General features: G+C 42.4%; 1 protein-coding gene and 1 long non-coding RNA gene across 5 annotated transcripts in view; one reads left to right on the top strand and one right to left on the bottom strand.

Annotated features, from left to right (window-relative positions):
• The window catches only part of LOC122224912, a 28,156-nt gene extending 23,496 nt beyond the window's left edge, over positions 1-4,660 (bottom strand). For both annotated transcript variants that reach the window (XR_006205012.1, XR_006205016.1), the window contains exon 1: positions 4,584-4,660. This is a non-coding gene — a long non-coding RNA (uncharacterized LOC122224912). The remainder of the gene's footprint in view (positions 1-4,583) is intronic.
• The window catches only part of TENM2 (teneurin transmembrane protein 2), a 938,525-nt gene that overhangs the window by 712,138 nt on the left and 199,675 nt on the right, over positions 1-26,712 (top strand). For 2 of the 3 annotated variants that reach the window (XM_042947342.1, XM_042947337.1), the window contains exons 6-7: positions 8,753-8,875; positions 21,715-21,920. In XM_042947342.1, coding sequence (XP_042803276.1) covers positions 8,753-8,875; positions 21,715-21,920 — 329 coding nt within the window. The remainder of the gene's footprint in view (positions 1-8,752; positions 8,876-21,714; positions 21,921-26,712) is intronic. The other variant, XM_042947345.1, reaches the window with a different exon arrangement.

Below are 26,712 nucleotides of genomic sequence, written 5' to 3'. Positions count from 1 at the left end.
GGCTTTGCTATTCGTTTTTGGCTGCTTGACTGTAGCCTCCACAGTTCGATCAGAGGGTTCATTGGAAGCAGTTTGATTGGGGGGGGCGGGGGTGCCTGGGACTCGGAAGGGAAGCAAGACCAGATCCTTCATTTCTTCATTTACTGCAGCCGAGGGAAGAAACGTGCCCTAGGAATATGGCCAGTGCCCCAACTGCCACCTCCCTGACGCCCCTCACCATGGCTTCTTGCAAAGCCGACTTTCCACGGGAGAGTTCCCCTCTTTGTTCCAGCATACACTGCACATCTACCAATCAATATGACATCTTATCCTCTAAAACATTCATAATGTCTGCTTCCTATGAGTCTGGTGGCCGCATGCCGCGTGCAGCCTGCATCACCTTTCCTTTGTAGTAAGTGGTCTTGTGGACCGGCCCCCTCTTTAACAGGGCTGCCGGGTGCTGTTCTTTAAAGAAAGACAAATATTGTTTGGGTTGTCAACACTGAATGACAAGCTTCTGAGGGAGAAGAAAGATGCGTTTAGGTGTATGCGTGTGGATTGCGGGGATGTGTTTTGCTATCACAAAAGCTCTTAAAATCCGAGACCATGATTTATTTGCTGAATAAAACCTACTGATATTATCATTCTCTAAAGGTATGTTGATCACATGGGTCCTTTCTTAGAGAAAGAAAGGCTTTTATTTTATTTCTTTCCTGGGAAAAATAGCGGCAGGAAAGGAGTCGTCTGGGTGGGAAATGATACCCTGTGTGGCGAATGGCTCCAGGCATGTGTTTATCTGCCTGAGGATAAGCTGGCTCAGTGGACAATGGGACGCCTGGCCAGCATCGCCAATCCTCCAGGGTACGTTCCTGGAGACTGTGCACGAGGAAAAGACAGTAGCTGTGAGCATGTGTGTCTGTCTTACATATTGATCCACCTGGTGATGCTGAGAGCAAAGGGCCTTGTTAGAGGTCACCTGAGCACACCAGACACCACACCCCCACAGTGTCCAGAGTTACCACCTGCAGCGCACAGTGACAGGTGTAAGGGGACTCGAGGGGTAGGAGTTACACCAGCTTGGGGGCCCCATGCATCCTGAAGCTGCAAGGGGTCCCATTTGTTTCCTCCAAACACAGGAATTGATTAATCTCATACGACTTCCCACTTGGTGTACTATCCTGAGCCTGTCATGAAAATAGATTAATGCGCTGGTTCCCTCCATGTGGATTCTTCTTGTCTCCAGAACACGCTGCTCCCTGGTCTCAGAGCTGCCTCACGCAACTGTCACCTTGTTCTCTTGGCAGACGTGCAGGAGGGGACAGAAAGCCTCCCTGCTTTTGCAAGGGACAAGCATTAGGAAGGCAGTGACAAAATCCCTGTTTTAGCCTCATGGCTGGAAGATAAGAGAGTGCAGATAGAGGTGTGAATTCAGGTGCATTTCTCCAAAGCCCCCTCTCATTTCCGCTGGTCCTGTCAGGATTCTGGTATCCTATCTGGGCCTCATTCTTCCTCTTCTGTGTCATTCCTGGGCCAGAAACTTTGCAACCATTTTGGAAGCTGCAAGCTGGAAGTTAGACACAGACAAGTAACTTTTCAGAGCATTCTTGGGAGATAGGTACACAAATCCCATTACTAGTAAAGGGATTTGTGGGCATAACTTCCCTGCAGTGCTTTGAAAATTCATTCCATTCAGTGTATTGCAATACAGTGGGGGCAGGGGGAGGGGTGGAATAAGAGAAATAATTCCACCAAGGCAGTTTGAAAGGGATTTTTTTTAACTCCTTTATATTTAAATTTTTTAAACTCCTTTAAGACTTAAGGCACTTCCGTGAATGTTATCCCACATGGCTTTGTTTGTATCTCTTCTTTTAGGCAGAAGGTAATTTAGGCACGACAGTGTTCCTAAAAAGGATACCATTAATCCACTGCAGTGGGCCCCCTCCTCTCTGAGGAAAAGGCACCGTATTCAAGGTCCCCAAAGGATGACAAGCAAACTGACCAAGGAAAAAGTCACCAAGCATATAGATTGCTAGCCTGCCTGACTGAGAACTGAGGTTGCCAAACAGATTTATTTTCTATTGACAATCGCGATTCCTTTCAGTTAAGTAGCAAGCTGGTCGCTGACCAAGGACAGATTTATCAGAGGACTAACCACTGCCTACAAAGGGAGGTGTCTGTTGCTGAGTGAGCCTTGACAGTATTTAGTAAGTAATTCTGTAGCCCATTGCCCTGTTCAGTCTTGACTAAGTAGCGGTTCACTTAGAGAATTAGGGGCCTGATGGCCTCTATTGAGGACTGTTGAGTAAGTCAGTAGCAGGGCAGTATGGGAGTTGAGAGCTCTGAATCCGCAGTTACATGTGTCTGGGTTTAACTTCCAGACTTCCTGGTGACTGGTTACTGGCTGTGTGATCTTAGGCGTGTGACTTAACCTCCCTAAGCTTCAATTTCCTTATCTAGAAGAGGTAGACTACATTACCATGTCACTGAGTGAGAATGGAAATAAATAGATTTTCACACTCTTTAGAATCTTGCGGTGTTCATCTCATCTCACTTAAATACATGGCGAAGTCTCTCCAAGGGCACCCACTCCCTACTACCCACCTTCCCCACCACCTTGCACTCTCTTCTCCCACTGACCCCACTCCAACCTCAAAGCTCCCCCAAATGTCAGCATGAATTGCTTTTTCACTCCCTTTGGGCTTTGGCTCAAATGTTACCTATCGGACACCATCCTTGACTGGTCTACATCTGAACAAAAAACTGAATTACTCACCCCCAGGCCCTGGCATCTCCAACCCTATTCATCCTCCACTTTTCATTTGTGTGTGTTTAGTTTCTATGTATCCCGCTAGAATGTAAGTTCCATGAGAGCAAGGAACTCCTTCTGTCAACTTCTTTATTCCTGGAGCCTAGAACACACCTAACACACAGTAGGTGCTCCATAAATATTTGCTGAATGATAAGTGATGAATAAAATGATGCAGTTAACATAATTAGCCCAGTACCTGGTGCATTGCCAAAATAATTGTTAATTGTCAACATCCTCATGGAGCAGGCTCATCTGCATGTGTTAATTTTGACTACAGCTTACAAAAGTGCCTTTGCAGATTTCCTGTGCAAGTTCAGGGTTAGTGTTTGTGCATTTGAGCCCTGATTATTCTGCTGTGGTTCTCTCCTCTCAGCAGTGGCACTTGGGGAATTGGCTACACTTCCCACAGGAGTCCTGGCATTGTTGACTAAATTGGCTGATGCAGTTGGGGGGGGGGGAGGGGCAGGGAGTCCCAGCCTACCTGGTCTCTGAAGGAGCTTTGCCATCATCTCTAAGGCCCTTGTGAATCTGACCGCATGCTGAGCTATAAGACCCAGCAGGCAAGCCTCCCTCCTCCCACTTCCTAAGCTCTGCTTGGCCTCAAGCCTTCCATTTTCAAAGGGAAAGCCCAATCTCTTCCTCCGGTTATGTATCGACAAGGCTGATCTTTAAAGATACCCCCTGCTCCTGGAGGCCTGCTCAGCAAACACAGAGCATCCGTGGCCCCCGTGTTTGCCCTCCTTGACAAGCAGGGGCTGAGCAGCTCTCTGAGAAGCGCTGCTGACATATTGATTGACTCTCTTGTCAGGTTGATCCTCTGCCAGCCAATGAACATGGAAGGTTCTAAGTGGCACCCAGCAGGACCCACACATACCCTAATTACTATTTCAGACAACCCCCATTCCATGCTGCCACTTTTCAAGGCCTACATCTCCTGTCCTTGCAGTTGCTGGGGAATTCTGTTACCTGCAACCAACCCCTCTCCCTTAATCTTCACTTGATTACCTCTGAGTATTTCTTTTAGAGCCCATGTGACACAAAAACAGGCAACTCCACTAAGGAACTATCACCCTAACTCCAAGTAGGTCTGTTTATTATTCTTGCTGAAATCTGGAATCTGTGTGTGGTCTATTCATCCTGCTTTGGTTCACTTTCAGCTCTTGGTGAAAGTTTTCTCCAATTAGCCAGGGAGATACATTCAGAGTTTGGCTGCTTATTGTGTTTTTAGTGGCTGATTTCCCAGCTACCACCTGGATTACATGAACTTCCACTTGGAACCTTTCCCTGTTCCATCCTTGCTGACCCATGGAGCCCACTGTTCCATCTGAGGGTCTCCCTGGAGCAGAGCCTGTCAAGTCATGATAAATTGTGCATTTTGGCTGCCGACAGGGGTGAGTCACATTAGGGAGAGGACCTCCCAAACTCATTTCACTTCTGACCCTAGGATGGTCTGAACAGGACCTTTTGGGATGAGCTGCTAGAGCATTTGTGGAAAGTGAGAGAGGGGACCACCCCACTGCATCCAGGATGTCTTGTTGGAGAAAATGTAAGTTGATGATGCCAGTGTTCACACAAAGTCTTGAGACTTTCTAAGTCCAAATTAGAGTGCATCACAGCTGGATATACTATGACATAATATTTAAAGAGCTATTTTTGTGGTTGGTGACCTTAAGTATGTAGTAGTCCTAACTTTTCCTGGCTGGGTTTTAGAAAGGATCCTGACTCAATAAATAAATAACTTTAAGGAATGCACAGAGACCTGTTGTATAAAAATGGAGTATCTTAGTTTACTTACATGGCAGCTCCCCTTATCTTCAGTTTTGCCTTCTGAGGCTCAGTTACCCGTGGTCAACCGCAGTAAGCAGACCATCCTCCTTCTGACATATGGTCAGATGGTCAGCAGGAGCCTAACACTGTGGTCACAATGCCTGCATTATTCACCTCACTTCATCTTATCACATAGACATTTTATTGTCTCACAGCATCACAAGATGAAGATACTTTGAGAAAGAGGGAGACCACGTTCACATAAATTTTATTAGAGTATATTTTTATAATTATTCTATTTTATTATTAGTCATTGTTGTAATCTCTTACTGTGCCTTATTTATAAGTTTAACTTTATCATAGGCATATATGTACAGGAAAAAGCATAGTGTACATAGGGTTCAGTACTATTCTGCAGTTTAAGGCATCCACCAGGAGGGCAAGTCTTAGAACGTATGCCCCATGGAAGAGTTGGGGCTGCTGTAAGCGAACCTATCAGTTAGGGAAGTCTCAGACATGCTGTTAAAACAAAGAACCCCAAACTCTCAGCAGTTTATAACAGTAACAGTTTATTCATTCATTCATTCTGTATTCTCCCACCTGTCAGCCGTGGCTCTGAGCCATGTTATCGTTCCTCAAGACCCAAGTTGACCATGTGGCAGAAGGAAAAAAGGTATGCAAAGTGTGTGCTGCCAGGTCATGTGGCCATATCTGAATTCAACAAGACAGGAGATATCACCCCTTCGGGAAGAGGTGCTGAATATGGAAAATGGTCATTCGTCAACCACAGTGAGATTATCATGAGTTTCAAGCAAAAGACCAGGTTTGCTGAGATCCCATTGCAAACCAGAATTTTCACCCAAATCACTATGAAATATGAAGCAGATAACCACTTCCACTGTTATCTTCCTCTGATTGTGAAATCCCCAGTGATCAAACTTCATAGTCAGTAGTTTCTTTGTCTATGAAATGGGGATGGGGATAGTACCAACCAGAGATGTGAGTCATACATCTTAAGGTAATATCTGTAGAATGGCTCCTAAAGTGCTGGCCATAGAAGGGGTTCAAGGACTGGCAGCAGGTACTGATAACACTAGTACCCAAAATAGCTTCTCTTTGTAGTCTTGTCCCTATTGCTGCCAGCACTGTTGTAGTCCACCCTTCACGCCTCTCTATTAGATATTTTTGATTTGTGAGAGTATAATGTCCTACAATCCAGCCCCTCATATCTAACTCCATGTGTCATTATCTATTCTGGTAAACATTTATGGATGGAATGCCTTCTATATTCAAGACATTCTGCTAGATCTTCGAGGGTGTTGTGGACACTTGACCTCTCTCAAGCCCTCAGCAGCCATTATTCTACCTGTAAAGGGAAATATTTTCAGAAGGTGAAGGGAGAGATTGATGGAGACACGGATTTCTCAGCCCCAGCCATATAGCAAATCAGTAGCAGAATAAGAAATAGAGTTCTCATTAGTCAGGAAACTCATTTACTTCACAGCTCTCCTGGATCTTCTTTATCCTAAGGACACTTTAGTCCATCCCCATAGGCCAGAAAGATACTCTCATTTTCTTACTCAAGTAAGAGAGAAGGAATAGCTGACCAAGAAAAAAAAAAAAAAAAAAAACAAAGTACAAACAAAAGCCTATTTCAGCGTCCCTCCCAAAAAACAAAAGAAGGTGGTTATACCCCTGATATAATTCTCACTTATTTGCTTAACGTTCAGTTCAACAACAGAAAATATGCCCAAACTTGAGTTTCATTTTTTTGCCTCGCTTCTGCTGGGATGACAGAGCTTACACTCAGCAGATTTGGCTCTTCCCCTTTGCCTGTCTCCATCTCACTTTCTTATTTCCTTTTCACTTCTGGGAGTTGTCTGAGCAGTTACTTGTCTCCTCTGACCCTAACCCTTCTCACCCCATCTCTCATCTTCTTGTTTTCAGAATACTTTTCATTTTTTTTTTAATAAAAAGATGCTATGTAACCCGAAACAAAAAGGGAGGGGTGAGCATTTCTGCAAACAGAACTTAGTTTCATGAATCCCCTCCTTATGCACAAGAAGATTAGGGTATTGTCTGCTTGCTGTTCTCTCGAAGTTGAAGTTGACGGTTGCAGTATGTTCCTCATCTTGGAGTGCCAAGACTGGGTTTGCAAAGAGGGGAACAGCTTTGAAAAGAGATTCACACTGATGGGGCGTTGGGCAGATTGTCATTCTTGCCTGATAGACCCACAGCTTCCTTCTCTAGATGAGAAACTCAAAGCTTTGTTAGGCCTGAGCCCAGCTGCACCTGCAGTACTGGTCTGTGTCTATCTTAAAACGCAGGGAGACCCTTCATGAGGGAACCACACCTCCACTGCAGCAACAAGCAGGCTCAAGGCAAGTCCCAAGACCCAAGAGCGACATTTAAAAAAAAAAAAAAGGGAATCATTTTAAAATAGCTAATTCCTTGGCTCCCTTTCACCTGGTAATTACAAATCAGAAGCTATCGTTATCTCGAAGCAGCCACGATTAGTTCTCATTTCCTGACCTCTGTACAGTGAAAATATGTCATTATTTGAGGCAATAGAATCCGGTCTCTTCAAGTGAGTGACCTACATATAACGGATAAACTGCAGGAGAAAATTAGGCGTTACCTTGACAGAAAGTGTATAGTAAATGTCACTTATTCTTATTAGTATTTATCATCTCAAAGAGTTGCCTTACACTTCAAAGTAATGTATAGGGGGAAAAAAACATGGCTCTGAAATGGGGAAGTATGCAAAAAAATAAAATAAAAAAGCAGATATACACACAGGGACACCTTGGCACATTAATCTGCGGCCATCAATCTGAGCTGTATTGTTTGAAGATAGGTTTTTAACCTTAATAGAATGCAGCCTGACTTTAAGTGGTGGTAGGCATGCAGAATTAATTGCCGTGTGAACAATTTCCTAAGCATTGTTAATTGCGTTTCCTGTGGTTAATTGTTTCTCCCATCCCACATCATGCCCCGAACCTTTCCCTGTCAACAGCCCTTTCTCTCCTGCAGCGCTGGAACCCTGGCAACAGCATCAACCTATGTCCGGTTGAAATGCCAGACAGACACAGTGTGGTTATTGTTTGAATGGGCAGTATGCAGGGGAGTGTACTCCTTATTTATCTGCAAATGAAGCATTTCTTAGATGGGGACTTTGAAAGAATACAGGTGTTTGGGATTTGCCTTTCATTCCACATAGCAAAAACAACTCCCCCAGAACCATGGAAGATGGGGTGATTTGAGCTTGAGAAACCACCTGGGAAGTGGTGAGCTGGCACAGGGTGACAAGAAAGACAGGAGGGAAGGAAGGAAGTTTGTGTTGAAGGTTTGCAGTACACGTGGAAATAAAGCAAGAGTCCTACAAACATGTTTGTCTCATTAGCAAAGATAGCACCTTGGCACTCCAGCTCCCTCCGTCCCCGTGGGAAAGCGTGGGTGCCGGTGCAGGGTGTGAGAGGGAATCATCATAGTATTTTTGTGAAAGGACCCCATTCTGCAACCACCCCTGAGCTTTTTCTACAGTGGGCTGAAAGGTACCCACTTAGCAGGAAGAGAGGTGGAAAGGAAAGGCAGTTTGAGAGCTTGAACTAGAATGGTGAGCTTACAGGGGCCAGTCCAGCTGTGGGCAATACTTGCTGCATTGCTGTTTTAGTGCAACTACAGTCTCAGCAGCAGACCATCCCATCTGGGGAGCCTTGTTTTGACACTGACTGTTTTGAGTAGTTTGGGGGAAATTATCCTTGTCAACGCCCTTGGACCCTCAGTCTAAAAACAGCTGCATCCACAGTGTGGGAGAGGTTGGATGTGATGGAGCAGTATTCTTTACAGCGATTCCAGAGGGACATTTTCTCCTCCATGGTAGAGAGGCCTGAACTCTGATTCCCCCTCCTCTTCTCCCCACCTTGGGGATCCTCTCACCGAAGGTGGTGAACAGCAGCACAGGGAGAGGAGACCTAATCACCCGGATCTCCTCCCTTTCTGTATTTAGCTAATCCCTGAGGCCTGGGGTAAGCTGGGGGGTTTTTGTTGATGTTGTTTTTGTTTTTTTTTTTTTGTTTTTTGAAGTGCAGCTTCCTTAAAAGGCAATTGCTTGGAAGAGGCACCTGGCCCTCCCCCCTTGACATTTGCATTGCTGAATTATCTATTCATATTTTCATTACTTTGTCTCTCCTGCAGCAATGCATCTGCTGGGACTCAATTGGCAACTGCAGCCGGCAGATGGACACACCTTTAACAATGGGATAAGGACCGGCCTACCAGGAAGCGATGATGTGGCAACAATGCCATCTGGAGGCAAAGGTGAGGTTACAGCTGCTGCTTGCCCTCTTGAGGTCACAGGGAAATTCAGAGCTCCCGCCAACCGGTTTAGGTTTTCTAATCCAAATATTGGAAGGTACACAAAAAGGAAAAGAAATTGGGGGCGGGGGGCAAATCCATTGCCTTTCGTAGGTGCCCCTGTTAAAATCTGTTTGCTGTTCCTGTCTGTTAGCTGCGTTTGGCTGGAGCCACTGAGAGTTGGCACCCCGCCTTCCCAGACCAATGTGCATACCTCTGCTATCTGGAGCCACTTGAAAGCCTCCCGAGGCCCGAGCAGAAGCAGCAGCAACAGCAGCAGCTGGAGAGGCAGCAGCAGCAGCAGGAGAAAGTCCTGCCTAATCAAGAAAGCCGAGAGCAGCAGGCTGCGTGTGCCACTAGACCAGAGCCCACTCCCCAGAGGAGAGAGGCAGCCTCCCCAGGGAGGAAGGGCTGCCTGGCAGGGAAGAGAAAGACTCTGAGCTGTTCTGCTTTGGGAGAGAATAGAACAGAGTTTTGACAACTCAGGGAACAAAGCTCTCTCCTCAGAACAGCAAAGGGGACAATGGAGATGTTTATTGAAGCAATCAGGCAACTGTATTCTTGCAGGAAAAAAAAAAAAATAGGTGCTAACAAGGTGCTAAGAAGGAAGAGAAAAAACAGGACTGTGAGGAGGTAGAGACAGGGGGCAATTAAAAAAAACAACAGCAACCGATGGCAGACTGTGGGGTGTGCTTGAGTCAGGATGGAAATCACAAACAGGAGAGATGGTGTGGAAGGGCTTCTACAAACACAGACACTTCCACTCTGCCTCCTAGCACATCAGAACAGTTTACCTAGCACAGTTTACCCTCATGTTTCTTAAAATACCCCACAGAGATAGTTCAGAGACAAGAAAGGAAATAACGTTTACTGGACACCTGGTGTGCACCAAGCTAAGCATTGCCTAATTTCAACAGCTGTAAAAGGAAGGGTATCATCTCAGGGAAACCGAGGCCCAGGGTGTTTTGGAAACTTTCCCCAGTCAAACACATAGGCAGGTACAGACTTAAACTCAAGTCTGTGCTCTGTGCATCTTTGGGCAAGTTGGGGTATTCCTCAGCACCATCATTTCCCACAGAGAAGATTCCAGAATTCATCTTCCCTTAGAGATGCACGTTAGTCATACTGAGATGTTAATGTTGCTTAAATTATTCTCCCTGGAGTTGTCCTAATGGCATCGAGTGTAACTTTTTTGTCTTTCTTTGTATCCCATCTTCAAGAATCGCTCTATTCATCCATCCTAATCATAACACTAAATTACCTTTAAGTAAGCATGAAAAAGTTTTATCTGAGGATGAAATTATATGCTTTCCATTATCAGGTAACTAAAACTAGATCTAAAAATGGAAAGTATATCTTGCCTTAACGGATCATGTTCTGCCTTAACTGACCAAAAAGCCTGAAGCCAGATTTGTTGGTCTCTGATGTGTAGTCCATTCCCTCCAGTATTTGACATCATCCACAGCTCCTGTTTCCTTTATGACAGTGTTTCTCTGTGGGGCATTTTTGGCCCCCAGGGGACATTGGGCAAGTGTCTGAAGACTTCTTTGGTTGTCACAGTTAGAGGAGGTGCAACTGGCATTTAGCAGAGAGAGGCTGAGATGCGGTTAAGTAAAAGGACAGCCCTACAGCGAAGAATGATCCTGCCCAAGAGGTCCATGGTGCTGCTCTTGGAGAAACGCTTTAGGGGGTCTCTGCTGCTTCTGATCCCTAAGCTCCCTTTAATCCACAAGTCAGCAGCACCCTGCCCCTTGAGAAGAATGCAGAACACACATTTGAAAGTGAATATGCATATTCGCTCATGGGGCACAGGTATATATTTGGTATGTATACATTCTGAAGTTACATGCAAATGCTTCTTAAATAGCATCCTTTACCGAAGAGACTCACAGATTGGCACTAACTTCCATAAGTTAAGGTCAGCCACTCTGCGCATTTGTGATTAAGTTTTGTTTCCAACTCCCACCCCCACCTGAACATCCCATATCAGCAGAACTGAAGATTCCCTGAAGAGAACAAGTCCTAACTAAGAGTACAGTGTCTCTCAATTAAATGAAGAAACACTTTCCACAGTGCCTTTGGAAAGACCAGAATTTTCCCCCTCAGATGCAACATGCCTTTTTAAGTCCTGTAACATCACCAGTTATTTTCCAAATGAGTTTACAAGATAGTAAAATGGTTGCCAAATTGTTGTCCAATGAATTCTGTCAATAGGACTCTTATGAAAAAGTGCGAGAATTTAAAATAAAGCTGAACGAAAACTGGGAACATCTCCTTTCTGAACACCAAAGAGTACTCTTCTTATGACCGAAGACAGCAGATCTCTCAAGCTGCTGTAAAGTTTGGTCTAAAAAAATAACTAGAAAGATTTTGGCTTTCTCACAGCCACCTATGTCTTTTTGAAAAAGTGAACCTCAGGTTTCAATTTCTTTACCTAGTGACCTCCCTCCTCCCCACTCCCCAATTCTATACATTTAGATAACCTGAATCAATTCCCATCGACTAGTTTTCCAGTGTTTCAAAGAGACAATCAAGATATATTGGCAATAAGTAAATTAAATAACACCCCCTCCATTTTTTTGTGGTATACGATAATCCTTCACTCCAATAATGTTTTAATCAAGATACACCACACATTGCCAGGGAGGTTAATCTTATTAAGCAATTACTGGGTAAGTATCCAGCAGAAGCAAATTAAAATGTAAGCAAAACAAGGGTATGTGAGTTCCATCTAAGATGGCACATCGATAGAGATTTCATTACTTGGTCTTTAGGAGTGTTTACATTGCTCAGATTTGGAAAGGAGTCTAATAGACAGGGCAGCCTACACTCTCTGATATGTTAGTGGAAACAAAGCACTTGATTAATTAGTTAGGAGAGTATGTTCTTTGGGCTTTGTCTTCCCTTTTCCATTTGTTGTTGTTCATGGTTTATTTTTTCTCCATTCTCTCTTTCAATTAAACCTTAATGTGGTTGGTTTGGTTGTTGGGTTTCACATCAAGAAAAGGGAGCCCACAGACTGCCAGAATCACTCACCATCTCGAGTGTATTTCTATGTTAAAAGGAATGAACTCATACATCTTCATTACAAGAGCACAGAGCACTTTTTCTATAGATCTGGGATTAGATAAGCCTTGAGAACGAAGATTCAATACAGTGTTCTGACCTGGTCAGATAACATAAGGGAATCCAGTTTGATTGGCTAGGCCCAGAGGCAAAGAATACAAGAGCTTTTAAAGGGCACATCACATGTAGCCAATTTGTGCACTGATCTTAAGAAAGAATAAACTCCCAAGTAGAATTTCATGGATCATTCTCAAAACCTATCACTCATTTTAAAGTCAAGGTGTCCTCTATATCAGAGGTCAGCAAATAACATCTCATGAACCAAATCAGGCCAGCCATGTGTTTTTGCAAATAAAGTTTTTTTGGAGCACAGCCATATTCATTCATTGCCTATGGCTGCTTTTGCACTACAACAATGGAGCTGAGTAGATGCAACAGAGATGAGATGGCCCACTAAAGCATAAAATATTTGTACCTGACCCATTATGGAAGTTTGCCTACTACTCTGTATCATTTGCAAACCTATGTCTGCTCTCATTGGACTGTTCTGCAACTATAAATTATAGGAGATGAGGCAGAAGAGACCAAACTCCCAATAGATCAGCCTTTCCGTCTTGACCAAGGGTTGGGCATATTTTGGGTAACACTGCATCGACAGATTCTGTGTAACATATGACTCTAGAGTTGGTCCAGCTGGTTACAACTGTCAGCTCCATCACTTAGCTGCTTGAACATAAGCAGGTCATTTGTCCTCCCTCAGCCACCAATTCCTCATCCATAAAATGGAACTCCTCACACTTGGCATCCAGTATAAAGGAGACAGTGCTTGTAAAACATGGTGTGTGGCATCAGGCAGTTAATAAGAGATCCGGGAATATTAGTTGTCACTGACATCATCATGCCATCTCTCAGTTACTCCATTTAACAAGCATCCACGGGCTGACACTTCTTATGAGGTATTGTAGTTTCCAAAGGTGAAGGCTGCCTTCAGAATGTCAAGATAGAGAGTCGTTCTGCTTCATCTTTTCCCTTTGCCTTCTAAGAATTAGAACCAACCCAGATGTGGAGACTTCTTCCCAAACATTTGCTTGATGAGGTCAGTGGGAAGCAAGACTTCCCATTCACAAGGGCCAATGTGCAAAACAAGCTGGCCCGTTCCCCACAGCATTATTTGTCTCACTGCAGCTTGAGTTCCATCACTGCCAGACTGTCTGTTTTAAGCCCCACCATTCTCGGTTTATAACTCAGCTGTAAACATTTATTTGTGCCTGGAGCACATTTCTTTCCTACCCTTTGAAAAAAAAAAAATCAGAATTTCCAGATGGTATGCAAGTTGGAAAAAAATGGCAAAGACTGTTATTCTGTTTAGAAACATGTTTTTCTACACTTGCCCTTTCAGCAAAAACTTCATAATGATTTTTACTAGTTGGCTTAATGCATGGTACTAGGAGCCAGATTAGCAGGGAGGTTGGTAATTCTTCCTCTGGCTCTTGTCAGCCTCTCAATGAACACAGCCCAGGGTTTCAAAATGATCACTTCTCTACATGGGGCTTTTTCAAAGTCAGTGAAGTTCCCAGAAGGGCAAGGGGTGGTTATGTTTGAGCCAACCATTACAATACTGCCCGTCTACTGGCAAATATACCAATAGCCTACATACCAATGTAACAACTCCTCTCAGTTTGGAGGCCATCTTATTCTCCCTTTGTTACATGTGAGTACTGCTTACGCACTTCATATTGCTGATTTTAGCTTCTGATTGCTACCCACAACCCCGTTCTAAGTTGTATAATTTCTGTTGTACCTGACATCATTGTGGGTTGACATGGGTATTAATAGCAAGATAATCTATCTCCCTCCCTAGTGCATTTATCCTCACTTGTGCTGGCACGTTTCTCTTTCAGAGTTGACTTGTACATCCAGAGGGTGGTCCCTGCCACCTGTTTGGATACACACCTCTTTGTATGTCTTGTACTTAGGCCAATGTCCGAAAAGCAGCCAACGGGGTGATTAGAAATGTGGGTTCTGGAAGCGTTCGTATTTTGGATCCCAGTTCTACCACTTAAGAGCTGTGTGACCTTAAGCAAGTCACTGTATTTTCATGGTTCTCTAATCTGAAAACCAGAAAAGTCACAAACATATCAGGAGATGGCATGGCCAGCAGTAACCACTCAGTAAATTTTAGCTGCTATAAATAACACTAATAAACTGAACTACATATTAATGCAGAATCATGCTCACCTGAATGGTCAGATAAATAAATGTCTGTTAATTCCCCTAGTGGCAAAGAGTTGGCCATTTTTACCTAAGGTGACAAATTGGGTTTCAAAAGATGTAAAGGCCACATGTAGTCCCAACTGCTGAAGGATTTTATAAAAATCATTATTGCTGTGTGATGTTGTGAATACATCATGGGAGCAGTGAACACTGAGGATAGAAATCTATTCCTGAAGAATAGCCAGCCAGCAGCAGGGTGAAGGCTGATGGGCTGATTCAGAGGAGCTGTAGTGTAAGGCAGTGAATCTAATGTCCTTAGGAGAATCTCTTTGCCTATCTCTTGGTTAAACAGAAGCTTCAGATGGTTGTCCTGATTCCCAAATAAATGGAAACGAGGTGTAATGACTGAAGCAATAATCTGAATTCAACTTTATTTGCAATAGATAAAAATATGTGAGGCAGAATAATCTGTAAGGCAGATTTATGCTGAAGTGCCTCTGGAGTTCGGTTAAGTTTAGGAAGTATTAATATGAGGTTTCATTTCCCGGCTATGACTATGAGTCCATTCCCGTTATCACTTGTTTGGGGAATAGTCTCGCTGTTTCCATAAATGAATTATGGCAACATTTTCTGAAATGATTAGCTCCTAATGTGGCTATGGAAGGCTGTCGTTTTGCTTGACATCAGTCTTATTTAACTGGTTGGAATTTTAGGTACGTGTTTCTGAAATAGGCAATAGCTTCACATTTACATGAGCACTCTTCCGTGGAGTTATAGAGGTGGACTATCCTATAAAATTGATCATTTAGAGTGTTGCCTCAAAAATCCAAGAAATCTCATCTTTAAGCTGGAGATGAATCAGCCAGAACCATCATGAAGCATCTGCTTTTTAGGGCAAAATGATCATCATCTCCACTTTTGGTCCCGCATCTCATAGATAGGGAGGAAAGTTTGACATAGAAGCCGCAGCTCAGGGAAATGTGGGTGGGACTCAGTGCTCCTTGCAGGACACGATGCTCAGTCACTACCCAGAACCCAAGGGTGGTGGCCAGTCTTTCACTGAATGATTATGGGATGGCTGTTTAAATCTTCTCCTGATGCCACCAATTGAAGCCCACATTGAGTCCCTGGGACCTTGCCCTGCTGCCTGGATGAGGGATACTGGGGGTATGATATGCATCCCAACGTTTGATGTTGAGCAAAAGTTACCTAGCACTATAGTAGATGCTTGACAAATATTTGTTGCGTCAAGTATGAATGAATGATCTCCACAACATTGCTTGGGACACTTGTTAGTCATTGTTAAATAAAATCTGGCAGCTTTTTGCTAAAGTAGGCTCCAGAAAGTTGTCTACCTGAAAAGCAGCTAGAGTATACAGCAACATGGGCAATTTGGAACTCGATCTTGTGACTTTGTTTTTTCTGCTTTTAGCACCTTCCTTCACGTGACTGGTCCCTCCTTATCAATAGACATATTGATCACTCATTGAATATTGATTTCAGCTGCTCTAGAAAATGACTTCCTGCTTCACTGAGTCCTATCCCACCCTGTGGCCCTTTATCTCATTGTTACCTACACTAGTTCATTGTACCTATGCTGGGCAGCCTATATTTTAACTATACCATCATAAATTTATACTCTAAATCTGGGGAAAATAGTTATGGCTGTGTTTGGGTAGCACAACACCTGGGTAGAAAGATGTAGAAGTGCCACAGATTGGGTACTACATATGTTACCCTGGTTAATCCTCAGAAACCACCCCATTATACAGATGAGTAGACAAACCCAGAAAAAGGGAGTGGTTAGCCCAAAGACAACAGCTAGTGGTTGTCAGAGCTGGGATTGAAACCCAGGGCTGACAGCTTCACTGTCCAACATGCCTCCTGAGGTCTCAGATCTTCTCAGTAAAGGATAGAAAGTGTGATTACTTTGCTTCCTTGTTGTCTGTCTCTCAGTGGCACCCCATTAGGAATTAGCCATGTTGGGGTCCTAGAACACAAGCAGGGCCAGGGGGAGCCCAGATTTAGATCCTCCTTGGTGGGACTGGGAGCCTGACTCAGGGTGCTGGCCTCCTTGACCTTCAGGAGCAGCACAGATCTTCACTCCTGTTGGACACCAGCCCAGGGATTTGACCTCTAGGAACAGAGCTACTGAGACCGTTCCCCACACTGGCTTCAGCAGTTTACAAATGACAGCTTTCCTATTTATGTCTTTCAAGGCAATGTTTGCATAACATTTTTTCCTTTCTTATTGTTTTTAACATTACAGAAGTTTTGCACACTCAATTTATTTTATTTTTTTAACGTTTTATTTTTGAGACAGAGAGAGACAGAGCATGAATGGGGGCAGGTCAGAGAGAGAGGGACACACAGAATCCGAAACAGGCTCCAGGCTCTGAGCTTTCAGCACAGAGCCCGACGCGGGGCTCGAACTCACGGACTGTGAGATCATGACCTGAGCTGAAGTGGGACGCTTAACCGACTAAGCCACCCAGGCACCCCTGCACACTCAATTTAAAGATGTTTTTTAATTACGTAGAGAAGTTTTTTTTTTCCTCTGTTACAAAGAATGTTGTGTAACAACTGGCAAATTTGAATCAGATCTTTAAGTTAGAAATACATTGTATCAATGTTAATTTACTGTTTTTAATAATTGTACAGTGGCTCTGAAAAAGAATGCCTTTGTTTTTAGGAAAAACACATAGAAGAATCAAGAGGTAAAAGGAACAACCTATCTGTAACTTATTCTCCATTCTTCAGGAAAAAAACAGAGAAAAGAAAGAATGATAGAACAAATATGTATTAAATTTATGGAATCTGGGTGAATGATATGCAGGAATTCTTTGTACTGTTTTCTAAAAATGTTACTGTAAATCTGAAATTATTTCAAAATGAAGATTTTTTTATATAAAAGTATTGAAAACTCCACTTTGCAAAAGCAGAATTCAGTTGCCATTATCTGGAGAATTTACTTTGAAAGTAGTCACTAGCTTTTAATAGTAATTGTAACTTATGTTAAACGAATTGAATTTGTTAAAAGTGAAATCGGATAACCTCTCCTCCCTCCTACGGACCACACACACACACACACACACACACACACACACCCCACACACCACACACACTCTTTGTAGCATATATCCAGAGATGACTCACCCCTCCTCACCCCCTAGCTCTCTCTGTTAGAACACAGTAGACTACAGTGTAATGTCCCATATGATACTCTGAGTCCAAACCTCTCTCATGTAGATAAAGACCCTGAGACTTTGAGAGCTAGAACTGCCTCAAACTAGTCAGCGCCTTAGTAGCAAGGAGGGAGTTCAAACAAACAGTTCATTTACACCCCTGTTTCTTTCCACAAAAGGTCCAAGGTTAAATATCAGGAATAAGACCCTTCGCTTTTGGTTGTTATCTAACAACCTTTCCACCATATTCCAGTCTCCCTGGTTTGCTTATTTATCTATAAGGTTTTATACAAAAGGTACATTGAGTTTATTCATGATTTTTGAAGAGGGTTTTCAGTGAAGGTTCCTTTAAATAGTAAATTTCTCCATAAAGCTTTCAAGCTTTTGGTTTTACTGGGGGAGGGGGGGAGTCAGTTTACATGCAACTTTTCAAAGTAAATCTACTTTAAGGCACTCATTTTTATCTGGTGGTCACAGGGGTTATGTTAAAACACCCCAGCAGCTGGGCAGGTAAAACTTGATTCAGTTCAGCAAGCATTTATAAATCATCCATGGTTTGCCAGGTGCAAACCATATAGAACCCAAAGATGCATTTGCACCTCTATCTGACCTCAGGGAGTACAGTGTCTAATATGAGAGACTTACGAAGGCAAGCAAAATCAATTATAGGACCTAACAACAGGTGCTGGACCCTGCAGTAGACTTAAGTGTAAATGCTATGAACACTCAGAGAAAGAGTCTACTTATTTGTTGGTAGGAGTGAAGGCTGGGTGTAAAGGAAAAGACAGCATCAGTGTGAAGGTGCAGCTGACCTGGACCTTCATTTCAGGGCTACTCAGTAAAACAGGTTTATCAATAAAGTAATCATACCAGCTCTGGAAAGTCCCACCAAAAATCAGTAGTGGGAACAGATCCCAACCAACAATTTTACACTTGTTCCCATAGTTAAGTCTATTCCAGAAGAATTAGACACTGTCTCTTGATTGGTAGATATACAAATATATAAACATAGATATACACATATACATAAGCATATATATCACATATCCATGCAATGTTTTTTTTTTCTTTTTCTTTTAGAAAATCTTTTACTCTAGGGGCCCCTAGGTGGTCAGTTGGTTTACTGTCTGACTCTTGATTTGGGTTCAGGTCATGATCTCACAGTTCTGAGATCGAGCCCCACAACAGGCTCCAGGATGACCTGCTTAGGATTCTCTCTCCCTCTCTCTCTGCCCCTTCCCATAAGATACTCTGCTCACACGCACACACATTCATTCATTCATTCTCTCTCTCTCTCTCTCTCTGTCTCTCTCTTCTCTCTCTCTCTCTCTCTCAAAATAAATAAATTTTTAAAAAAGGAAAATCCTTTACTCTAAAAAGAAAGCCAGGTGCTTTCCCATATAGCTCTTAATTTTTTTATTTAATTAAATGAAGCTAACTAGCATATATTTTGCTATTATTATGTGCCAGGCTCTGTACAAAGCCCTTTGTACACTTCCATTTGTTACTCCCACCCTATGAGATAGTTACTATAAAGAAGAATGGAGACCCAGAGAGGTTAAGCAAATTGCCAGAGGTCCACAGCAAGGAAGAACCAGAGACAGAATTTAAACCCACTGTGTCTGGCTGCAAAACCTGTACTTCATCACCCAATGTACTTCCTCCTTTAGTGGATTGGAAATGAAGAAGGGGAGCATATGAAATCCTAGGAGGAGGTGTGAATACTGAAAAGGCAGCCTGTACTCGCTGATGGTAGCAGCTAATTTACAGAAGGTGGTGTCCTGAAGTTGGGTCTAGTAAAAGAACAGGGCTCCCACTGCTGTACAAACCAAGCCCCTGAGGCTCCTTGTCTGAATTCCTCCAAAGCAACCATTCTCTGGCAGCTGGCTCCCTTGTGAATCTCTTACATCCTCATTGGGCTTGACATTATCAAAATCCGTTTAGGTTTCAACAGTAGATTAGCAGGCTCTTGGGTGCTGATTTCCTGCTTCTTTTTCATATCCTGTCATTAACCCAGCAACCCCTGAAAGCCCAACAGACATGAAGGAAAGCCCATCTTATTGAGTTTAAAGATGAATAATTTCTTTAAAATTCTTTTTTTATTTTAAATGAATTTCTTTAACTTGTTGCCACACTGTGATTGCTGGGTTTATTTTTGGTTTCTATCAGAGGCCCCTAAACTATTCTTCCCCAGGGGTCTTTTTTATTACACCTCTTCCTTACTGGGTCCTTTTTATCATATCCCTTCCCCCCAAAGACCCTAATGTGGGGGAGGGGGAAGTCTGCCAAAAGCAGCATTTTTACATACAAATTAGTTTTCAAATTATAATAATTAGAGCTTCTGATTAATGGATAATAACAAGTATTTCCCCCTGGACATGCCATTATTTCAGCAAAATCAACAACACTCCAGGCTGAGAGCCTTATTGATAATAATAGTAATGGTAGCTAATTTTTATTTAGGACTTCTGTTGCGCCTAAAATTAAGAGCTTTGCATGCATTAACTCATTAAATCCTCACAACAACCCTCTGAAATAAGTAATAGTATCCCAACTATTCAGATGTGGGAACTAAGACATAGAGAATTGATACACTTAGCAAGTATCAAAGGTAGGATTCGAACCAGGGCAGTCTCCGCCCAGAATCTCTGTTCTTCCATACCATGCATTATTCCTCCCCCTACAGAGAAGTATTCCATGTCCATTATCCACATAAACATGTTTGAGGAATAAACCATCTAGTTCCATCTAAAGGTTTGACCCACTCGGGACTTACTATCTATTTCTTTCCTTAGCGATATTATGTGACGAGAGCTTCCAAACTTCCCTCAGAAACCTGTTCCCTAGTTTTGTTTTCCTAGAGGTCAAGAATTTCTTCTTACAATCTCAACCATTGTTTCTCCTGCTTTATTTTAAGCCCTTGCTGACTTTTTATTTGATCCCCTATTGAGCTAAATAAAAATGAATCATTCCCTCTCTTGTTTAAAAAGAAAAAATAAAAAGGAAAAAAAATAACGTCATACCCTCAAGTCATTCTGTGTTTTTCTTTTATAATTTAGATATGGAAAACCATCAGAAATCCAAAAATTTCACCTCTCCATTTTACAGATGGAGAAAGTAGCATCAAGGTCATTTATGAGTCTTGTCTTAATGCAGGGGCCAGAATAGTGACAGACCAGGTCTGCTAAGTCAGACAGCTTCACTAACACTTTGTGCCAGCCTTCAGCTGCTTGTGGTTCCCACAACCTCTCCTGACCATTCAAATCTTTTACACTGGACTGTTGCCAAATATAGATAAATATTTTCTCAAGAACCCATCCGTTCCAGAATGCAGAAGGGAACTTGATTCCCATCCTTTGCCCATTGGGCAGAAGAGGTTTTCCAATCCACAAGGCCATCAAAGTGATGGGTTGAAAAGTGAAAAGTCCCCCAGAACTTCTTTCAGAAGTCCCATTTGAACAAATCACAAACGACCATGATAAAACTAGGTTCCATCTAGGTTGTGTTCCCATTTAAGGGATCAGGGAAATGAGACTCCAAGAGATTAACTGCTTTCCTTGTGTGACTACTAGCAACTCCCAGATTTTCCTGAATTCTGTGCTTGCAAATAAAACCACCCTCAGAAGTTGAGAAGGTACTGGCGAGTTCATTGCTATTAAATCCTCTTTAAAAATAGGTATTTCTGGAACTCCTTTCACTAAAGTTTTGAAGGAAGCTCAATGTGGGCAACCAATATTTTCTGTATTAGTGATTTCAAATGCAACAGAGATGCTATGATGATGCCATGACAGAGGTGTGATTTCCACAGTGTGCTTAGATCCCTCCTGCTAACTCAAGGAAGGAGTCACCCCCAATATTAGATCAGTCTGACATCAAGTCCTTATTTTCTACAGTTATTTACTTTAGACTAATTTTTGTTCACAGTTGCTTCTTTCTATTTTAATTTATGAAAATGTCAGAGTATATTGGACTTGTCTATGGCTGGAAAGAATAATTAAAGGCTACAAGAATTAGATTTGGTGCCAAATTAATATCACTCTCTTCTCCCCTGCTGATAATTTTACACCCCAGTCATATTTGAGGTTATTGGAAGCTTTACCTGTGCTTCCCAGACTCCAGCTCTTACTATATTTGGTCAGTTAATACTAACCAAAGAAGTTTAGAAAGCATGGTGCCAGTATTTCACATGCCCTGGGTTATGAGTTTATACTTAAAGACAAACTTGCCATGAGTTTAATAGTAATTTTTTTGAAACTCCTGGCATGCAATTAAACAGAAATGTAGAACCAACAAATGTGTACAGATATCACTGACTTGATGTCAATTCCTGCTTTCCAGTGTCCTGGTCATTGAAAAACAGCAGCATAGACAGTGGTGAAGCAGAAGTTGGTCGACGGGTGACCCAAGAAGTCCCACCAGGCGTGTTTTGGAGATCACAGATTCACATCAGTCAACCCCAGTTCTTAAAGTTCAATATCTCCCTTGGGAAGGATGCTCTCTTCGGTGTTTACATAAGAAGAGGACTTCCACCATCCCATGCCCAGGTATGAACATACTTGATATAACTATGAGTTTTAAAAAATTACTACTCCTCACCCACTAGGATGACTATTGTTGGAAGTTGGACAATAACAAGTGTTGGCAGGGTGTGGAGAAATTGGAACATTGGTATGTTGCTGGTAGGAGTGTAAAATGGTGCAGCTCCTGTGGAAAACAGTTTGACAGTTCTTCAAAAAGTTAAACATAGAGTCACCATCTGACCCAGTAATTCCACTTCTAGGCATATACACAGAGAATTGAAAAGGTTATTTCTCATAAAAACATACACATGAACATTCAAAGCAGCATAATTCATAATAGTCAAAAAGTGGAAACAACCCAAATGCCCATGAACTGGATGAATGGATAAACAAAATGTGATATATGCATACCGTGAAATACTATGCAACTATATCAAGGAATGAAGTGTTGTTATATACTACAACATTGATGAGTCTGAAAAGTATGGTGTTAGGTGACAGAATCCAGATACAAAAGCCCATATATTGTATGATTCCATTTATACTGTCAAGAATAGGCAAATCCATAGAGATGGAAAGGGGATTAGTGATTGCCAGGGGTGAGAGAGGAGGGAATTGTTACTGACTGCTGGTAGGTATGATAGGTTTCTTTTAGGGATGTTGTAAATGCTCAGGAATTAGAGAGTGGTGATAGTTGTACAACATTGTGAATACACTCAAAAACTACTAGAATGTAGGAGCATCTGGGTGGCCCAGTCAGTTAAGTGTCCAACTTTGGCTCAGGTCATAATCTCACAGTTTGTGAGTTTGAGCTCAGTGTCAGTCTCTGTGCTAAAGCTGGGAGCCCGGATCGTGCTTCAGATTATGTGTCTCCCCCTCTCTCTCTATGCCCCTCCCCAAATTGCTCTCTGACTCTCTCTCAAAAACTAAATAAAAAATAATTTTAAAATTAAAAAAAAAACCACTACTAGAATGTAAAATGGCATAGTTTATGTTGTTTGTATGGTGTGTCCAAAAAAAATAAATAAATAAAATAAAAAGATAACATTCCTACCTGAAGAAGTCAGCTTTGCTAGCCCTGGGGGTGAATCCTCAGGCACTTTTCAGGTATTCTAGTTATTGTATTAGTTTGTTAAAATATCACTAGGAGACATCCCAGTGAATTTAAAAAGAGTTGTGTAACACTGACCAAAATTCAGCCATTTCTCTGTGATTTCTGTTCTTCTGTTCTACCCTCTACTGAGTTCCTTGGGACATCCTTAGCACTTTGAAAGTCAGATTATCCCATGTTGGGAATGAAGAGACTGGATTAGAGTATGAATTTCATTGTCTCTTCTCTCACCCCTCCTTTAATTTGTCCTGGCAGAGATTTTATTATATACCCACCATTGGGGATAAATTAACACCCACCTAGCTTGGTTTTCTTTTCCAATAAGAATTGCATATCCTGAGAAAAACCACGTAGGGCTTTCCCGCCTCATTTGCTTTCAAATCCGGCAAGTACATAAAGAAGTACATTAGGAAAATACCCCAGTGGAAGGAAAACTTCCTTAACTACCCATTATATGCAGTCAAAGATGACTTTAAAATGTGTTGGAAAGGTATTCATCTAGAAAATTGAATTGAAAGAATTGCGAGCTCTAAACCCATTGGCAGATGCAAAGGCATCAGACCACCATTTCCTTGGCTTTGGCTCCTGGCAGACATCGCTAATCACTAATCGAGGGCTGCACTTTGTCCTCAGTGATCTCAATGCACAGATACCTCCCACAGAACCCTCAAGGCAGCTGCTACCAACTGACCAGTGTTGGCTCTCATGATGAAACTTATTTGCAGCCCCATCTTTACAACCTGAAAGTATCACAGAGCCTTAGAGGAGAGCTTTGGGGGCTTTTTGTTTTCTGTTTTGTTTTAGCATACACAGTCCATGCTATAGGGACCAATATGTAAAGTAGTAATCAATAAATCCTCCATCCATCCACCCATCCAGAAAAATATTTATTGGTTGAGGCACTGATTATTCAGGGATGAGTTAACACAGCCCCTGACCAAGCAGAACTCCCGATACAAAAATTGTATCTGCTCTTCAAAGAGATTCTCATCAAGAGAAAGAGAGGAAGTGGGCTGACAGGAATCCCTGTGGCATTTCTGTAACTTCTGGCAGGCAGCAGGGTGATGCTCTGGGAAGTTAAGTAAATTGTGAGGTGGTCTCCTTGACCTTCAGGCTCCACTGATTCTACTACAGCACCACTTGCAGTGTTGGTGAAATCTGCTTATTGGCCTTATTCGAGTAAATATGAACATGCCTCTGGGCACAGCTGAGAATAACTTTCCTCTCAGCCAGTTGGATGCAAGGTGCTTTGCTGGAGAAAAACGCTTCTTCCCGACACTGTTCCAAAGCACTGTTATCCCCCTTCCCTTGCATGCTCTGAACAACTAGTATCATGGAAAAGCAAATGATCATGGCAAGTCAAGTAGGTAACTCTGTAACTGAGTGATAGTGGACAGCAGGCAGAAACATACTCTACCCAGTTTCCCTGCTGTTCTGACATTCAGGACTCAAACCCTCAATGACAATGTCTTTTCTTCTTTTGTGGCTACACCACACTGTCCATCTCCTGCCAGGCTAGTGATTGTTCTAGCGGTCGTCCTCTCAAAATAGCTCCACTCCAGGGACAGCCTCATCACAGTTCAAGGGAAGGGAAATGAATAGGCATGGGCTGATGTACGCTGAGGGTTTCAGTCCAGCTGCCAATTTGGGAGTTTAGCGTGTGTTACAGGGTCAAGTAAGCGAGACACAGTGCAGATACTTAGAAATTCACAAGACAGGTACAATATAGGGACACTTCTTAAAAAAAAGAAAAAGAGGAAAAAAAAAACAACTCCCTACACATTCTCACATTCAGTCACTGTCATTACATGCATTCATGTCCATTTGATGAGGTACATTTCCTTGAGGAGACGGTACTTAGCTCCTTGCAGGGATAGGTGACTAACTCACATCTCGAACCATTATAGAATTTCTCATTTCTATTGGCATATCCTATCAAGGAACATAAGTTCTATGGGGATTGGCAGTGTAGCCAAGGTGACTCATTTGAGCTGGAAAGAGAGAAAGAGAAAGATATGGGGAGGCGGTGGGGGGGAGGGGGATGACTATGAAATTCTATTGGCTGTGTTGCATGAAATAGCTATGCTTAAATTTTATTGAGTATCATGCTTTGACCAAGAGTCTACAAGGTTTAGTATCCTTGTCCAAGGATATTAAATACAGAAGAGAATCCTTTTTTACCTGCTTAAATTTCTCAAGAATCAGAGTGTGTCCCAGTTGACTTTTTGAAAGTGGCTTTTTACAGTGGTACAGAGGCAACATGGCATAGGGGAGAAAGTCCTGGAATTGGAGAACTCAGAATGGAAGCCCTGCTACATATTAACCAGGAGACCTAAGCCTTGTCCCCTAACCTCTTTTATCCTCCATTTCTTTGTCTACCTACCTTACCTGGCTCACAACGTTGTTGTAATTATACCACCACCACAAAGGTAGAATGGGAAAACACGCTGTAAACTAAAGCACAATTTAAAAAAAATACCAGATACGAGTGTTTCATGGTACTAAGAAACTCTGTGTGGCCCTAGCAAACACTGTATATAGATGAGTTATTATGCAAATACAGCTTTTTAAAATTAATTTTCTAGTGTTTTTCCCTTCTTATGGAAGAACAAACTGTGTTTTTGTTGCAGAAAAAAATTTCTAAACACACAAACAAAAAGGAGCAAAAACACCCATCATTTGAAGCAGTCCCCTTTCGATAAATGTTTACATATGTTTTTGCTACAATAAAATCTCTAAGTTGTAGAGTGGGGGCAACCTAAGAATCTAAATGACTTAAAATAGTAGAAGGCATTTTTTGTTTACCAGGGATGATTTCACCCTCCCCTCCACCCAGATTCATTCAGCAATGTCTGGGGGATATTTGTGGTTGTCACACTGGGCCAAAGCTGCTACTAACAGCTAGTGGGTCAAGCCTAGGGATGCTGTCACACACGCACAGGACAACCCCCAAACAAAGAATTATCCCTCCCAGGATGCCAGTAGTGCTGAAGTTGGAAACCCCACTTTACACGTTCACATGGATGAAGGAAGACTTGGTGCCAGGTGAGCCTCATTCAGGGACACAGACCCGTGGAACTTCCCCTATCCAGGCTTTACTAGTTCCCTGTAGTGAAGGAAGGTAGAGCATCGTGGACTGCTTGGATATTCCCCTTGTCTTACGGACCAAAGCGAGTCCTATCCTAACTTCAGTGGAGCAGGAAGTGCAATCTGGTGTTGACCCTGAGAAGTGGAGCACTAGATAAATCAACGAAAAGCCCTAGTGACTTGCAATAAAATGTTGGGATACCTGTCCTTGTGGCTAGTGTTTGTGTACACCCTTAATTCTTTCCCTGAAAGTAAACCCTTACAGAATTAATATGGATTGCTAAATTGTCCTTCTGTAAGTTTACACCAGTTACTCTCCATATATTCTAACCTACCAGCAACAGTGTGCCCATTTTATTTACCTGAACCGTTACATAAGCTGAATGCTACCGTTGTTTAATCTTTGTCCATTTGAAAGGTAGCTATTATATTGTCTTTGAAATGCAATATTTTGACACTCTCCATTGCATTTTTTAAGACCAAGACAAAAACAAAACAAAACAAAGTCGATATAAGCCATTCTCAACCGACCAATTTGAATTCTTACGGGGAAGGTGAGTGAGGAAGCCTAGTGCATCTTTCCAGGTATTTGAAACCCTACAAACTGTCAGATTTGCT

This window comes from Panthera leo, chromosome A1 (assembly GCF_018350215.1).
Source record: "Panthera leo isolate Ple1 chromosome A1, P.leo_Ple1_pat1.1, whole genome shotgun sequence".
NCBI lineage: Eukaryota > Metazoa > Chordata > Mammalia > Carnivora > Felidae > Panthera > Panthera leo.
This window is presented reverse-complemented; position numbering and strand designations above follow the sequence as displayed.